Here is a 17,643-nt window from a genome sequence, read left to right as displayed (position 1 = left end):
TGCGTTAGTACCTGAAAATATATCATGAATTTGTCATGCAAGTTTATTTATTGTTTATTTATTTTCAATTCCCATTAGATGTCAAAAGCAACAGCTACTTCTCCTGGAGTCCCCCAAAAATAACAACAACAAAACAGCAGTTACATGTAAACATAGCCTATGCAAACACATGGGCTACAGAAATACACATACACATACATACAGATTAAATAACAGTTGGTCAATTTTAGTAACATAGTCAGCATTACTGCAGAATACACATTACAAACAGTTGCCCAAGTGTATTCTGTACATTAATGTCATGAATTCGTATGGTAAGTTGCTGCACTGCAATTGCATAGATTAGTATAGAAATGTACTTGACATTGAATAGATAAACAGATATTTTTAGGTATTTAATAATATGCAAAGTATCGTAATACTACAGAGATTAACACAGAGATATAGGACACTGTAAATAGACAGGTGACTATTGGATTGGATTCTTCCCGTCAAACTCACAGTTTTTCTCAGGCGTCTTTCTGTTAACACTCACCGGTGACCAAAACAACCATCACACCTCTGTAATATTCTTATAAAAACTGATGGTGTGACTGTAGTAAGAGGAAGGTATGGAGAACCTAAAATATTAAGATACTATTCCAGCAACTTAGAGATGTTATAACATTTGTTCCGTCTCTGCGGACTCTCTTCTTCTGTATTTGTGTGTGTGTCTGTGTGTGTGTAGGCTGTCTATGACCACGCATAAGGACTGACTGATTGACTGGCTCTATTGGCTGTCTGAGCCATGGCTGGCACGCACACACACGTACACACACACACACGGACTCTCTATGCCTGCGGGTGAATTCCATCCCCTCTTCGTCTCTTGCGCTCAAAAAACACCTCTTCCATTTACATGCGCGCGCACACACGCACGCACAGCGCACACACACACACACTCCCTCTCTCTCTCTGTCTCTTTTCTCTCATCCGGCGCAAGAGCCCGGCAGCTCGGGTGACGCGTTTTGCGCATTTCCTGCAGCTCGCGCTCACTCGCGGATTCAGGAGAGAGGGGACGGGAAACGGGGGTGCGCGCGCAAGGACCGAAAGGAGAAAAAAAATACGAACGGGAGCGGAGCACCGTGATGTACTTGGGGTGCTCGTGAGCCCGAAAAAGACTGCATTGGGGGGGCTAAACAGCATTTGCTTTCCGAGGGTACGCGCAAATATCGCGGTACCGTGAGGTCGAAGCAAGGAGATTATCCCAGAGAAGCGCGAGCGAGGGGCTGGAAACGGAGCACCAATCCCGGATGGCTAGGCGCGGCTGCTCGCGCTCTCTCCCACCCTGACCTGGGAGAGACACACTAGGATCGTGGGGAAGCTCCAGGGCTTCACGTGAACCCAACTGGAGCCTGTTAACCCGCATTCCCTCTCACGGTCGTTTTATATCTCGGCCTGTTTCCGCCGAAACGGGAATCTTGACTGGCGCACGGGACCGACCATAAACAAACAAGGCAGCCGCTCGGGTGGGAGAGTGTTCAGCAAGCGACCTCTGAAGGGTGTGAGTCTGCGTTGTTACTGCGTTTTTCAGCCCATTTGGGATACATCAGCTGTACTGTTAGCGTGTGTGTGTCTGTGCGTGCGTGGATAATACAGTGTTCAGATATGGTTGTATTAGACTGAGAGTCCAAGGAGCCAGCGGCATTATGGGATGTAGCAGGACTGTGCAGTGACCCCGCTCATTGGAAGGAAACAGTCTGTGTACAGGAGCAGGAACAGGCAGACTAGCCTAAATACACAGACACACACCCTTATCCTTGTATATACACACACGCATCCCAGGAGCCATGCCTGTGTTCAGTGGCCTGTTGAAGGTGCGAGTGTGTGAGGCAGTGGACCTGAAGCCCACCCCGTGGGCCCTGCGTCACGCTGTGGGGAAGAGCGGCTCCTTCCTGCTTGACCCCTACCTGGCCCTGAATCTGGACCAGACACGGCTTGGCCAGACAGTCACCAGGACCAAGACCAACAGCCCCGCCTGGCACCAGGAGTTCTGCACTGAGGTCCGTGAGGGACGGAGCCTGGAGCTGTCTGTTTTCCACGATGCACCCATCGGATATGATGACTTTGTGGCCAACTGCACCATCCAGCTGGAGGACCTGCTGCAGAACGGAACCAGGCACTATGAAGACTGGGTATGTGTATGATGTGTGACTGTACATCTCAATTACTCACAGAGCAATGGGGCAGAAGTCCTTGGGTCCTGAAAGCCACAGGTTCCTTACAAGATGTGCTCATGCAGGTGAGATTAAAATTGATAACAGACCCCAGGCCCTGAAACAAACAGGGCCACCAGTTTCAGAAACATATGGCCTCTGCAACAACCCTACTGTTGCATTGTTTGCACGGCATATTTGATGTGGTGCTTGTGGTTACTTGATGGCATCAGGCAGAAAATGCAGTGTTCAGTGGAATGGGCCCATTGTGTGTTTCTAGCCACAATATGCATACATTTTGTTGAGTGTTCAACCAAAACCAAGTTCTTTTTAACCAACGGGGCGGCGGTAGCTCAGTCCGTAGGGATTTGGCTTGGGAACCAGAGGGTGGTAGCTGGAGAGGGGCCCGTTCACCTCCTGGGCACTGCCGAGGTGCCCCTTGAGCAATGTGTGTAAAATAACAACAGAGTGAATTTCCCCTAGAGGGATTAATAAAGTATGTCTTCTTCTTATTCATCCAGGTAAGAGACAAATTTGTTAATTTGTTGCCTCACAAAAGTCATACATTTACACACTTTCCATCCTCAGAGCTTCCCTGCACAACTACTTGCATGGCCAACGTGCACCTTTATGGAGCTCAGTGCCTTGCTCATGAGTGGGGGTGTACTGATCTGACTTTTTCTCTTCCAGTACAGATTCTCATCCCTCAACTAAGGGCACCTACTGATACTGAGTCTGATACCATTGCTCTCTCTTTCCCTAATTTAAAATCTGCATAACAGCTACTTCACTGTGTGGAACTCACTGGGATGAATAAGACAATATTATTGTGAATGAGTGCAATTTATGAATTTTAGAATGACATTACTGAATGTAGAAACTGTATTTAATGTCACTTCTGGCCCATACCCAGTCCACCTAATATGGTCAGCATTGGGGCTGATAACAATCTGGTGCATCCCTCCTCATGGGCACCTGTCTGGTTGTTTACAGCGTTCAGCCTTTCAGTCACAAACATCCTTACCTTATCAATAATCCAAGAAATTCTACACTTGTGCATCTTGTACATGTGAATATAGGAGTAACGTAAGTGTCCCTACTGCCATCATCATCATCATCACCACCACCTTCTTTCACTTTCTTTGGCAGCGCAGCTGTGTGTTAGTTAACTTTTATTTCAATAGCACACATCTGTTGTCAAACTGTATGTGCATCTCGGTGCTGAGACCGTGGCTGGTTGTCCAGTCAGGTCCGTTTTTTTTTTACTTGTGGCAGAGCTTTTTGATTTTGGCATACTTTTATTCTGCAGCTTTCCCTCCTCTGACTGTGACACAGGAGGTGTTTGGACTTGCATTAGATCTGATTTGGGCATCGCAGGTCCAGCCTGTTGTTGTCCTTCCTCAATTCCTCACATTTCTCCTGCCTCTTTGGACTGGAAGAAATATGAGGTGCCCTTGTCTTTCCCCCCTGTAGAGTTACATTTATAATAAAAAAAAAACCCACAACAACGTTGATGTTGTGAGACTTCACCACAATTTGGTTCAGTGTCTTCCAACAAGTTTCCTCTCAGTTTATGTTGAGAGATGTATACTGTAACTCAGCAGTGGCAAAGACTGAAGTTCCTTTCATTTGTTACGGTTTCTTGTCATGTAATCTCATTTGCGTTGGGACTGTGATGTTGGACTGCCACATGTATATTTGTATATAAGGGGATAAAGAGACATTTGTTTTAGGTCTGCAAGTTTTAGCTCCATTTTTAACTTGTGATCTTGTTCCACCTCTACGCTTTGTTTTATCTCATCTTGCTTTACGCTACATGAAAGGCTGATGAAGGTGATGTCAGGACACGCATTCTGGGGGCTGAGGACATGCAAATTAAATAACAGCATGTGTCGTTTTGCTTTTAGACTATTACTTACAAATTACATATACTTTACATTACTGCCGACCATTTTCCAAAGCATATTGTTAGTTATTATAATCATTTTCTACCTTTCAGGCAACCATCTATTTCAATCTATGCTCCACAATTAACATCAACTGTCAGAGACTTGAAACTTGTTTGAAATATGATGGTAAACCATTACAGTGAATGTTGTGGCTTTTACATTATTATTCTTTATTATGTCAAAATGCCATTTTTGTAGCATGGTAATACTGTTTTTGAAGGCACTTTAATGCCAGAGTTTTTAATACAGACCCTGTTCTCAGATGGATTAACATATGACCATGACGTAATGTAAAAAAGAGAAGCAACAAAATGTTCATTGTGATGAATTATTATCTCAAATTTTAAGTCTTAGGAAACTCATTTTCATATTGCAATACTGTTAAAATGTTATTGAAAGCTTTGTTAATATATATATGATATATAAGTATATGTGATTTGTAGTTATTAGACTAAAGCATGCAAATCCAAACAGTATGGTTCGTTAGGAGGGTTTAAATGATTTATAGTTTTGTAATCTTATACTATATCAGTACACACTGGCATATAAATAGGCACACACACACACCTCATCCCTCAGCCATCCAGAGTAAGGTCAGAGCATATGGATCACTCTGTTGATTGATCACATCCCCATTGATCAGCCAGCCGGCTTGTCAATACATCTGCCTCACAGCGACACAGTCCCTCCCACCTCCGCTCGGTCCTCCTGCCTTCATCACTCCATTACTCACCACTTCTGCCTCCCGTGTCTCCCTCATCCTTCCCTCTCCAACAGCGATTCCCCTCTCATCTTCCTCACATTTACCCCGCTCCTCCTCCCTTCATTTACCCATCATCTTCCTCTTCCTGCCTCGCTTGTGTACCTTACACTCCTCTTTCATCTGCTTCCTCCTGATGCTTTTACTTTCATTTACACTGAAGTCTCCAGTGGGGAGGGAAGGATGTGAAGTTCAGACTCAACAGGGAAACGGTGGGAAGTATAATATAGTAGTTAATAGGTTGTTTGAGTCAGATCAAGCAAGTTTTTCTCTTTTTACTCATTTGTGTCATACAGCATACTGTATGTTTCAAAATAAAATACATCATTTAAGGATGAAAAGTGACCATTGCCCCTACAACATGATTGCTGGCATCAAACATTTTCAACCTTTTACCACTCAGTGTCCCCTCGCAGGATGGTAGCACTATGTAGAACATTCACAAACCTTAAAAATATGCTGTTTCCAGGGACATGGGTGCATGTTGCATACCAAAATATTCTACTAAGATCGTGAAAAAGGTCAAAATTACACCTGCTAAACATCAGCATGTTAGCATTGTCATTGTGAGCATGTTAGCATGCTGATGTTAGCATTTAGCTCAGTGCAGCCTCACAGAGACTTTTACAAAGTGTTTTCCAAAAAACACAGAAAGAACTTATTCAGTCAAGTCATGTCAAACCAAAACTCCAAAAAGCCTTTAATGGGGATAAAAATGGAAGAAACCTTAGTAAGGATCATCCAAGAAGAGACCCGTGTGAACAGGATGGCAGAAAGCAGATCAGTGATGTAAATTAAAATGTAAAATAATAAAAATTAATATTAGAATCAAAATAACATTCCTCAATATGATATATAATCTTGATCATAATCTCGTACCAAATGGTACACTTCCTGCTGTTCAGATGAACACTGAGGCTTGTGTACCTCATCTCTGTCTTTCTCACTTCCTCCGCCCTTCTGCTGCCTCACTCATCTCATCTCATCGTCCCTCTCGTCTCAGCACTGTTTTACCATCCCATCCTCTCTGCTTCCTGTTCTCTTTTGTCTTCCACCACCTCTCCATGATACATCTCCTGTGGATTCGAGAGCTGTGGGCCAGGTTGCTGCTCTGTGCCGCCGGTGAAATATTAACCAGGCTTTGATGCTTATTAATTGTCCCACTCAGTAATTGAGATGCTCTGTGGAGCCCATCCCCATGGTGACGATGACAGACCCGTCCCCTTGGTGACAGCCTCTCACCCACAGAAACACCAGAGAGAGAGATGGGTAGGTGAGAGTTGGGGGAGATGGAGGGTGAGGGGGGGGGTAAAAAGAGAGAAAATCAAAGTAGTAGTTGGTGCGTCTTTGAGAAGTCAGAATCATTTAAATTCAAGGCCTTCAAAGGTAGAAAAACTTAAAAGGTTTCTTTGTGCTGCATGTCCATACTTTAATGGAAATTCCAGTTTACTCACCAGCATAGTTGTAGAGACTGTGTATGCGGGTACTCAGACAAAACATCACAACAAAGTGTACTGGGCCCACCATACTCAATCTTCAGACACATTTAAACAAGTTTTACTCCATTTACACCACTTATTTGGAGGTAAAAAGTGAAAGTTAAAAAACTCAGGGTCTCACAAGTCACAGCCATAATGTCACAAGTTAAAAGCTGTAACCCCAAATGTCCACGTAATCATCCATTGCAGTGTAGAGCTACTTCTTAGATCAACATTGACACAACATACCTTTTATTGGTGCACACAATTAGAGCAATATTTGCCCTTCATGTAAGCTATCATATTAATCCAAATCCTGCTTCCACATGCTGTAGTTTATGTACATGTTTTCTGTACAATGTACCTGCTGTATGCATTTTAACACAAAGCACATTGAGTTTACGTGTAGTGAAATATAATTGCCTTGCATTGCCTTTATATAGAGGTTAACCACGTACCACTGTAAACAAAACCGTGTCTGTGAATTCCTGTGGTAACTATGGCATGTCAGTAGCTGAGCAATGCAAAGGATGATTACAATAGCCGATAGATAGGATCTCAAGTTTTATTTTTCACTTCTAAAAACTATGTTTATATAAATGGGTTATATTTGGCTGCTGTCATAGATGTTATGGTAAAGCTTGTTAGCTATGTTATCATATGTTGTGTTAGCTAGCAAGATAAAACCAGTATTATAGATTGTTAGCTATGGTATCTGATTTTAAAACAGCTTGTTAGCTATGGAATCTGATTTTGTGTTAGCTAACAAGATAGCCATGGAATTTTTGTCTTGATAACAAATCTGATATGCACGTTAGCTACCTAGTAAATCAGAAGACTAGTGCTATTTGTGAGTAGCCACATGTTCAGTTGCTTTACTGCATAAGTTTGAGTGCTTTGTAAGAGAGATTAGCGCTGAACATGAGGCAGTTTGCTCTGTCATTAGTCAGTGTGGAAATATATGACTTTTAGGCTAACTTAAAATGTTGCCAAACAGACCATACCCAGCAATTATTTCATGTATCTTTATTTTTCTTGCTGTATTGTTTTATATTTTGTCACAGCTAAAAAAAACGATCTCCAGGATTGTGGCTGTCATTGATAGATTTTATGACACAACTGCCAAGTTTATTCTGAATGCTACTACAAAACAGGATTAGTGTTACATTATACAAAAGATGTTGGTTAAATTAATGCAGTTATTATCTGCATTTATAACTTTCATTAGCGATTTTAAATTGGAAATAGGCTGGTTTAATCCACTTTATTTTTGGTTCTAAAATTAGTCTGAAAAACAGTTTCAGGTAGCATTAAAATGGTGTAAAAAGTCTCAATTAAGTTTTTTGAAAATGGCATGCCCTGGACACAGACAGACAGGGAGAGAAAGCAGGGGAGGTAGAAAAGGGAGACTGTGGGAGGTGAAAGGGAAATGAAAATACATAGACAGGAAGGAGGAGAAGCCTGTGGAGAAGAGGAAGATAGTGATGAAGGAGAGAGAGCAGGAGATGAGGTGTAGAAATAAGCTGTGTGTACATGTAAATATATCAGGCTGGAGGTTGAGAGCTGTTAGTCTCAGTCTGAGACATGATGACCACACAGTGTAACGTTTCCTCACAGGGACACGGGCCACGTCAGATGTCAGCCAGCCACTGTTTGACACTTGGCATCAACACACTCACATTCTCATACTTCCAGCAACCAGGAATAATGACTGAAGGAAACAGTTTAATTAGTATTTATTTCACATTTTTTGCACCAAAACATTTAGCTTTTGTGAGGCTAATACTTGAGCCTACAGTAAAGCAACATTGTTTTTTAGATGATTAACCATATTTATAGCCTTGTAGTAGTCATTGCTGATATTTAGCTTAAATTTGCATTTTTTTTTTCATGTTACATATTTTTAGCGATTTGTTTTCATGTGACAGATACAAACGGTGTAAAGCTTCTATATATTTAGCTGAATCTATTATATTGGATATTATAACTCAGCAATGACAGGATCAATTTGTCAATTTTTTATTGACATGTAGTTCTTTTTGCCAACTATTGGATACCATAGAGCTGTCAGAAATTCCTGACTCTGAATTACAGCTAGGAAGTTGCCGTTAATGTTTATCCCATTTGGTTGCTCATAATTATGGTGTGTATGATATGATATGAATTGTCAATTTTTGCAGTGAAATACAATGACCAGTATTATGGCCACTAACAGGTACGTTAAGGTCACACCAGCATTTAAAACGGCTAAATATTGCGGTTAAATCATTTAATTTCAATGGAATCACCATGACCAATGGATTTGCTCATGTGGGCAAAGTAAAAATGTTCAACTTGGCTGAACTTTGACACGCAAATTCATGGCGTAGAGTATCTTTAATAACTCTTTATTGAATTAAATGATGTGCCATCTTGAGAACAAAAATCTGCAGGGGAGTAAACGGCACAGTACAGAGAAAATAGGAGCGTTATTGTGACTGGCTAGCACTAGCATTTTCCTAGCTTGCTAGTGTGTTAGCTGTTAGCTCACCAGCTATAGTAGTTTACCAACTAGCCCTGCGAGTAGTCCGTAATTCACCAAGCTTTTAGCACAGAATATTTTGCAACGGCGCATGGATGAACTTTGCTGTGCCACTTTCTTATGTTACTGGGCCTTTACAGTATTTTTTGCCATGGAAAATTTGAAGGTAAATTTGAAAATATCATAACATTACCATCATAATACCATTGTACTTTTGTGCAAGCAAAGTCCTGCGTCGCCATTCTCGGCCAAGACATGACTCTGATCATCATTGAGTTCACAGCCATATTGTCATTGGCCCTTTCTTTTTCCTGAGGTCCAGACTCCATTCCCTTACCATAGCAAGTTGCATGAGGCTCCACCCCTTGGTGACCTGCTGGATAAGTAGGACAGACTGGATTTAAGATGCGCTGTTGCCACCGTGACAATACACACACACTTACATACACACAAAGATAAGCACGGTGCTCTGCCCACTGATGCCAAATCAGGTCAACCTTTGGTGTGTGAGTGTATGCTGGAGGGTGTTTAATGCATGTTCTCAGTGAAAGAGAAGAAATGGGAGGATATTTGAGAGCTCCGGGACAGCAGGTGAAATGCACACTGTTCGTCCCGGAGCTCTTTGTGTGACCCCAGGAGTGTGTCTATTTTTGCATATCCACAAAGAACAAATTTAGATGTTGTCTGTCTTTTAGCCATGGACAGAATAGGGTTGACCACTGATTTTGTTGACTATAACGACACTTTTTTGTTACCGACCGACATGTATCTGTAGCACAAAGTAACGAAAACTCTCATGTACCGAAAGCTGGCATCGCTTTCTGGTGGAGAGTTAGATGAGAGGATTGATACCACTCTCATATATGTCCGTAAAATGTAAGTACAGCAGCTGGTTAGCTTAGTTTAGTACTAGACTATGGCTTGGCCGGGACCATTAACTTCCTGGAATCTCAGCTGGTTACCTGGCAACCGCTCAGAGCCTCTTATTTAATGGACAAATATGAAAGCGGTATCGATCTGTCATCTAACTCTATGCCAGAAAGCGAAGAAGCGGGACGTCAGGGATTCGGGGCTGTGAAGCAGCCTGTCAGTCTGTGAAGCTAACGTTAGCTGAAGCAGTTAGACCTCTTAATAGTATTATTAGGGGTTTGCGAGTCAGATATCAAAACTGTTAGCTGACTAACCAAAAGTTTGTCATTATTACAATAATTAAATACCTATAGTATGTAGTTATAAGTAAATATAACACCTAAATGTCATTATTATATTTGAAAATTGAATATCGAGTAACATTTTAATAATGTAACTAATGTAATATTGTAAATGTGAGCTAAAATTGTCTTTTTATGGAAAACTAGCTACCTTTTTCACTTTTCATGAAATAAGATAAGTTTGTGCTTATACTTGATACAAACTTGTTTAATACTATGCAGATTGAAATCACGATCTCAAATTATTCAGCCTTAGGACAGGGCTTTTCATTTAGACAGATCCAACACAGCAACGACTGTCTGATCTACAGAGGCTGCTCATCAGGCCGTCTGCCAGTCCATCTGGATATCACACACTCATCTTGAATGTCTTGACTGAACAGAGGATGATTTGATCGGGAATGTCCATTCTTGTAAATTTAATTATCCTGTCTAGTTGATGCTACTGGACGGGGGGTGGGGGGCTTTGTTGAATCCCCCACGTCACCTCCACCACACAGCTCAGCTCCTCTTACATTATTAGCCGTCTGTGATGTTACATTAAAGATGCATGACTCTCATGCTGTCTCACTCAGCATGGGCCTCCTGTGTGTGTGTGTGTGTGTGTGTGTGTGTGTGTGTGCAGGCGGACACGCTTGAGTTGCTGAGTGATAGAAAGAAGGGCAAACACACACACACACGCAACCACACACACACACACACACACACACACACACACAGGCATGTTATTGTGTGAATGCGGTCGAGCTCTCTCAAAGCCGAAATTTGTTATTTGACAGATGGATGTGGGAGGCTGTCACTGAGACTAAACGCTCCTGAGAGAGACAGAGAGAGCTGTCTGGTTGGACAGAGATAGCGCGTTAGATGGACGAAGAGTGGGAGGGGGTTAGCTTCACAGTATTGATATAATGCAAGCTTTGAGTGCCCTGTCTGCTTGGTTGAGTGCTTCTCTGTGCTGCTGCATATGGTGTGTGTTTTTATTCTGTCAGTAGTGTGTGTGTTTGGAGCCCGTTTGTATGTGTGGTGATGGGATGAACGCAAGAGAGTTAAGCTTGTATGTGTGTTTAATGCTAACCTCCCTCTGAAGTCCATTTTAAAATCCCCAGATACTTACACAACTCACACACACACACACACACACACACACACACACACACACTCTTAGCTTTCTGTATGTGTGTGTGTAAGAGAGAGAGGGTTTTTGAAGTTATCCGTCTCCCTGGCTGTATCAGTGTCCTAATTGGACTAACAGGATTAATGAGGCGAACTAGATGCTCCAGCTCTCTCTCCTCCCATCTTTTGTTGTTGGGGCGGGGAACGTCTGTGCATGTGTGTGTCTGCACACAGCAGGTTAAAGCCAAGTCACGTTAGAATCCATTTAACAGAGGGTGGTGATGCAGATAAAATCTTCTATCATGGTATATGTAATTTTATTTGCGCTGAAACAATTAGCTGATTAATCAATCACTCGGTCGATAGAACACAAATCTACAACAATTTTGAGAAAAATGGCAAACATTCTCTGGTCTAGCTTCTGAGTTTTATGTCATTGTAAATTGAATATCTTTTGGTTTTGGACTGTTGGTCAGACAAAAAAAGGAATTTGAAGACATTACAGATATTTGAAGCTATTAGTATATGTGTTAGCCAACAGTTGACTATTTACACAGTTACAGAGAAACATTAGCATTCATTTGGAGTTGTGTTTCTGGCCACCTGATGAATTTAACTCTAATATTCACTGGTCTTTTAGCTTTGTTTTGGTCTCCACCAACTCCTGAGGGAAATATCTGGCTCTTTAACCGCTAAATGCTCCACTAAGTTCGCCAGCTTTGTCTGTCTGGTGCTGGGCAGGAAGGGTACAGTGGGTTTATCAGAGCTTTTTCACCAAAAACAGCAGCCTGCTGTGGTTGAAAATGAGAGTTTGTGAGCTTAAAAAGACTGAGGTAAAAGGCGCCACAATTTTGGAGCTGAACTGTAGAGTCGGGTGATATTTCTCTGTGGGTTTGTCACTTCAGTGGACACTTTCGCATATTAATTTTTACACATAGTCATTTGATCCATTGTTAGTATAAACATATTGAGTAGTGCAGCTTTAAGGAATAGGTAGACATCATATAGCAAACTCTCACGGTATGTATTGTCACATTTCCCAACACGGACCAGAAGTGACTTTTGATATACTGTATGATTAAACTAATTGATGCACCTGTGGTTAGGCCCAGTACAATCCCCAGTCGACTTGATTACATTAAAATGCCCGAGGGATGTTCATTTAAAATACTACATGTGTATTAGTGTTTGTTTTATCCTGAATTACCCGCTGAAGGGTTTATGGCATGACATGGTTTATGACAGTTCAGAGACAGGTGAGCTTCAGGGGCGTTTCTAGTTTCGAGTTGACAAGGTCAGGGAGATGCATAAATGACACCCAGTGCACCACAAAACTGGTATTTACCATGGAGCTACTAATAGCTATGGAATCCACAGAATCTCTAGTTTTAGGAGATGCCTCAATCTTATCGTTAGAGCATCTGACAGACAGTAATGTTTTTAGTCCCTTTTTTACTCTACTTTTTATAACTTTTTTTACACTGTACAGTGTCCTTGAGTTTGTGAAAGGTGCTTTCAAAATCAAATTTATTTCAAATGTATTATGATTATTGTAACACTCAAAATATTATCAATAGTTACTTATCATCTTTTTTCTTATATTCTATATTTTATGACTTGTGCTCTTATTTCTGAGCTATACTGTTTTCCTGTTCAACACATTTTAGTGTAACACACACACACGCAGTGTCCGAAATTAACTTTTTCACTGGCCAAGTGGACTGGTAGACCACCTGCCAAGCATATTTGTTTTTTATATATATATTGATTCATATTAATGAATTCAAGCTTGAATAAAACTCAAGAAGTCTTGATCTCAAAACTCTACTATAGTATTTGCTGTTAAATGTATTTAAGGATCAAACATAAAAGTAATGGGTCAAACATAGGACTTTCACACAGGAGGCTTCATTTCCCCTGTGAAACCAATACCCAATGTTAATTGTTTTACGGAAGTAATTTTAACCCAAACCATGATCTTTTCCTAAACCTCAACAAGTAGTTTTCGGGCGTAAACCTAACTAAACTGCGATTGTCACCTGAAATGTTTCTCAGCACGCTTTATTTTGAAAGTCTAACTGGACGTTGCGTATTATTGCTAACTTGACCACTGAATGAGAACATGTTGAAAACGTGACACTGCCACGGTGGCCTGGCGTGTGTCTTACACGCTTTGGCAAAACGCGGTAGAGACTCTCAGTATAGTTTTTTATTGCATGACTATTTTGGTGCAAACATTTGCCCGCCAGTGTGGCGGATAGCCTTCCGAGATTTACTCACCAAATGCAAAGTCTACCCGCATTTGGCTCTTGGCGGGTGTTAATTTCAGACCCTGCACACACGCAGAGCAGAGATGCGACAGATTTGAAATATTCTTACTCCTATTTTCCTTATTAAGCAGAAAATTACAACCGTACACCTTCTGAATTCTTCTGAAAGTTGTGTTATTTTTTCACAGAGGACATTTTTAAATTAACACAGGTCTAACTTTCCGTTTTGGTTTCTGAAGTACCTGTTATTGTGAATGTTGGCTCATTGGTATGGCTTACTAAGACACCTAAATGGAATGAGACCATCATTCATACAGTCGTTAATTTATGTAAAAGTATTTAGTGCTTTCAACCGCCAAGTAATGTAATCCACCTTCTTGTGGACAAAGACTTGCAGTATCTCAACAGAAATCTCTGGGTGAAAGTTAAAGGGTCAGTTTACCCAAATCACGCAAAACATGTTTTCTTACTTACCCCTAGTGCTATTATTTTTTATTTTAAATACAGCAACTGTCCACAGTGAGGTCTGTAGATTAAGCTAGTTGTTATCACAATAACAAATTTCATAACACTAAAAATAAGGACCAGCTTGCTGTACATTATCTAATTTATTGAACGGTGACTTAAAATATACATTCATCCCTTGACATTCATTCTAAGCGATTCTGTTACAGTATTTTACTGCTCCCATCAAAAAAAAAGCAGGAGTGCAGCCATAGAAACATCTGTTGCTAGGATACATGGCTACACTGTAGTAGAATGGTAACCATGGAAATATCTGCATAGCTAACATCAGTGTCAGATATTTGAATCATCTGTTTGTTTAGATTAAATAAGGATTTCTATCGTACAACATTTCTGAATGGACCTACACTTTTACATTTTCAGGTATCTTAACAGCCATTTTCTGTGATCACATTTAAAGCCTGTGTTTATTTTAGATGTTTTGGCATGATATTGAACACTGGCATTGTCTAATTTATCTCCAAAACCCCATATCTGTGTAGTACTAATTCTCATTGATTTGGATTGGAAAAATGAGCTTGAAGGCACCTCACAGCTCAAGTGGCCAGTAACTGGTAATGTGAGAACAGTGCAGTTTTTTGGCTGGCATAGCACCTCAGGACCCGAGTACTAAATCAATGATGGTGCTGTCCATTTGTATCCACTCTATTCCAAATCACTCTGAGTCCATCTTTCAGCTGAAATCCCCGCTGAGATGCGCTGTTATGCAAGAGGTTACATTTGGGGATTAGCACATCATTTTCAAGGGTAGACATCAAGAATCCCGTGGCGTTTATAGGTCACAAATCCCATGCAGTTATGTGTTATACATGCAACAAAAGGATGATACTACACGTACACTTATATGCATCACTGTCTCTGTCTTTTAACGTATTTAGCTTTGGATAGATTCCTTGACCTTAGGGCTGCAACTAATGATTATTTTTATTATCGATTAATCTGCCAATTATTTTTTTATTAATCATTTAGTCATTAAAACCCTGAAAAATGGCCATCACAACTTCCCATCAAAATAGTTGCATATTAGTTTATTATTTTTCTTTCAATTAATAATCAACTGATCATTTCAGCGCTACATGACATAAATCACATCATAAAATGATGCAAAGCTGATGCAATAATAATGTTAAAAATGACTTTATTTGTAAAGCACTTTACAAAAACAAGTCATAGTGTTTTTGCAGTGCTTTACAAAAGACATAAAACCAAGAAAATGCATAGATAGAAGAGTGTTGAATTGCTTCATTTATAATGGTATATGGCCATATTGCCATTTCGACAATATTTCAATTAATTGTTCAGCCCTAATTTTTGTAACAGTTTAGATGTGATGATAAAGGCTTTAAGAGTCTGGAAATTTTGGTTTAGGTACCTTGAAAGTGCTTGAGAAGTGCTTGAATTTTACTCTTAAAAAGCTGTATGAACCCTGAAGTTAATATGTGTTTTCTTCCTTAATATGGGTTGCCAAAATTAGGCTTTAATTCCATTCACCTCAAACGATGATACAGCAGGTAGCAGTTTATTTAATTTTTAAGGGAACAGGAAATGAGTCCTGAGTCCTACTGCAGATCTCAATACTGTAAATTCCTTTCCGCGTGATTGCGTGCCTTTGCTGCTGCAACTACATGAGATGTATGCAGCGTGTCTGATTGTCTTGGACTATTTCATCTTTGTGTTTCATGTTCAGCAATGCACAGACATGTATGTGTGTGTTGCTTCCTGCATGTGTGAGTCTGACTGTTGCATAAGAGGATCTGCTGCTGTCCCAGAGCTTAACTAAGGATTTAAACCTTTCTCACTCTCTCTTGCACTCTCTCTTCCTGTGTCGTCTGTCTCTCTAGCGCTGTCTGTTGCACTCTCTCTAATCTCTGTAACTGCATGTATATCGTAGAGGGATGATGTCATTATTTAATGAATAAGTCTGTGCGTATGCTGAGTGTATGTTTGCTTATCTAGTAATGTTTGAGCAGAAACATTTCTTTTTGTCCTGTGTGAATTAGAAGTTCCCAGAATTAATTAGCCTCCATTTTGATGACACCTGCTCACACACAGAACTCATTATGACTTTTCATTCAAGCTGTAATAATAATGATTATTAATATTAAATAGTGATTTAATCATCTATAGTTTTTAGAAATTCATTCAATTATATTATATGTAATTTATGCCATGTATATAGTGCATTAATGGATTATAACACGTACTCTATATCTCATAGTGACACCATTCCTTGTTTCAGCAGCTTTACTTCCCCTTCATTTATCCTCCAACAACTAGTCTGTGTTTTGGCAACTCTTAACGTCCCTGTGAGTATAACAAAAGAAATCAATTCTTATCATTGTACAGTCTGTTGACACAGAGAGGACTGGGCTCACTGGAGATCTAAAAATAAGAGTTTGATGAGACTCTACATGCAGCACTTTGTCCAACATGCAATGCTGCAAATTTGTTGGCTGCAGACTCTTCACAAACAGCACAAGAACATTTTGTCAAGGAAGCTGATTTCACTCTGTTAAGGAAGGATTTGAGTGCTTTACATGCCAATAAAATATTTTATATATTATGCAGCCTTAAACCTTTTTTATTGCTACTCTGGTTAATAATAATCTAATATCCAATATGACAATATAGAGAAAGTTAATCAATTTATTGTAATGTAAGACAAGGAAAAGCAGCCAATTCTTCAATTTGAGAAGCTGGAAGTGTCAAATTGGCCTTTTTGCTTGAAAAATGACTTAAACGATTAAAGGATTATCAAACTAGTTGCTGATTAATTTCTGCTGCCCTTTTATTTTTTTTTGCCCCTGCTCCTCAGACAACCTGAGTCTAATGAATATATGTATACATGATGTAGTTATTGTATTCATGGGCAAAATTGGCATTTTTTTTCTGCTCAAACCAAGCTTTTTTCTGCTAGTGCCTCCAAGATCCTCTGTCCCTAAATGGTGTGTACAGAGTCTGGCATGTATCAGGAGTACATTTTCTTGGTGCACATTAATTAATATTTTGTATTACAAATTGGTAACTTGTACCCTTAAACTTATAGTTCATATACACAATTTGTGACTTCCAAATCCTGCATGTGAATGCTATACTGGTTTTGAGTACTATTACCTTTTTTATTCCAATTCAGACATTGCTATGCAGAGTTCTTACTTCAATTTATTATGGTTTTGCTTCTGATAAAAACATGTTAATTCAGATGTAAATGCACACAAAACGCATTACAATCAGAATGCAATCTGATCGGCCAGACCACATTCTTACAAAAAGATGCGCCCAACAAGTTGAACGGTCTTCTACCTTTGCCTCTTTCTGCTTTCTCAAGCAAGCTAGAGATGACACCTTCCTCAGCAAGAAAAATAAGTCGAGCCAATTCAGCAGCATCACCTCCCTTGTGGGAGATGTCATATTTGCTGAGAAGTCTGCCAGCTCCACCTACCTAATTTGCACGTTGAAATCAGATCACAAGGGCAGATTTGAGATAAAGAGAATGCTTATAAACAGCAGGTGTACTGTAAATGCAAAGCCTTGTTGTAAGAAATCTTTCTCCATATAACATATCAGGTACAGATAGTATGTTAATGCCAGGAGTGCGGGGTGGGAAATTAGCACCAGCCA

At 40.2% G+C, this 17,643-nt stretch overlaps 1 protein-coding gene across 1 annotated transcript in view; it reads left to right on the top strand.

The window, feature by feature from the left end:
- The first annotated feature begins 1,016 nt into the window (after positions 1 to 1,016).
- The window catches only part of prkcea (protein kinase C, epsilon a), a 37,546-nt gene continuing 20,919 nt past the window's right edge, over positions 1,017 to 17,643 (top strand). Inside the window, exon 1 of the mRNA XM_044177934.1 lies at positions 1,017 to 2,174. Coding sequence (XP_044033869.1) covers positions 1,830 to 2,174 — 345 coding nt within the window. The 5' untranslated portion in view covers positions 1,017 to 1,829. The remainder of the gene's footprint in view (positions 2,175 to 17,643) is intronic.

Source organism: Siniperca chuatsi, linkage group LG20, assembly GCF_020085105.1.
Source record: "Siniperca chuatsi isolate FFG_IHB_CAS linkage group LG20, ASM2008510v1, whole genome shotgun sequence".
Taxonomy (NCBI): Eukaryota; Metazoa; Chordata; class Actinopteri; order Centrarchiformes; family Sinipercidae; genus Siniperca; species Siniperca chuatsi.
This window is presented reverse-complemented; position numbering and strand designations above follow the sequence as displayed.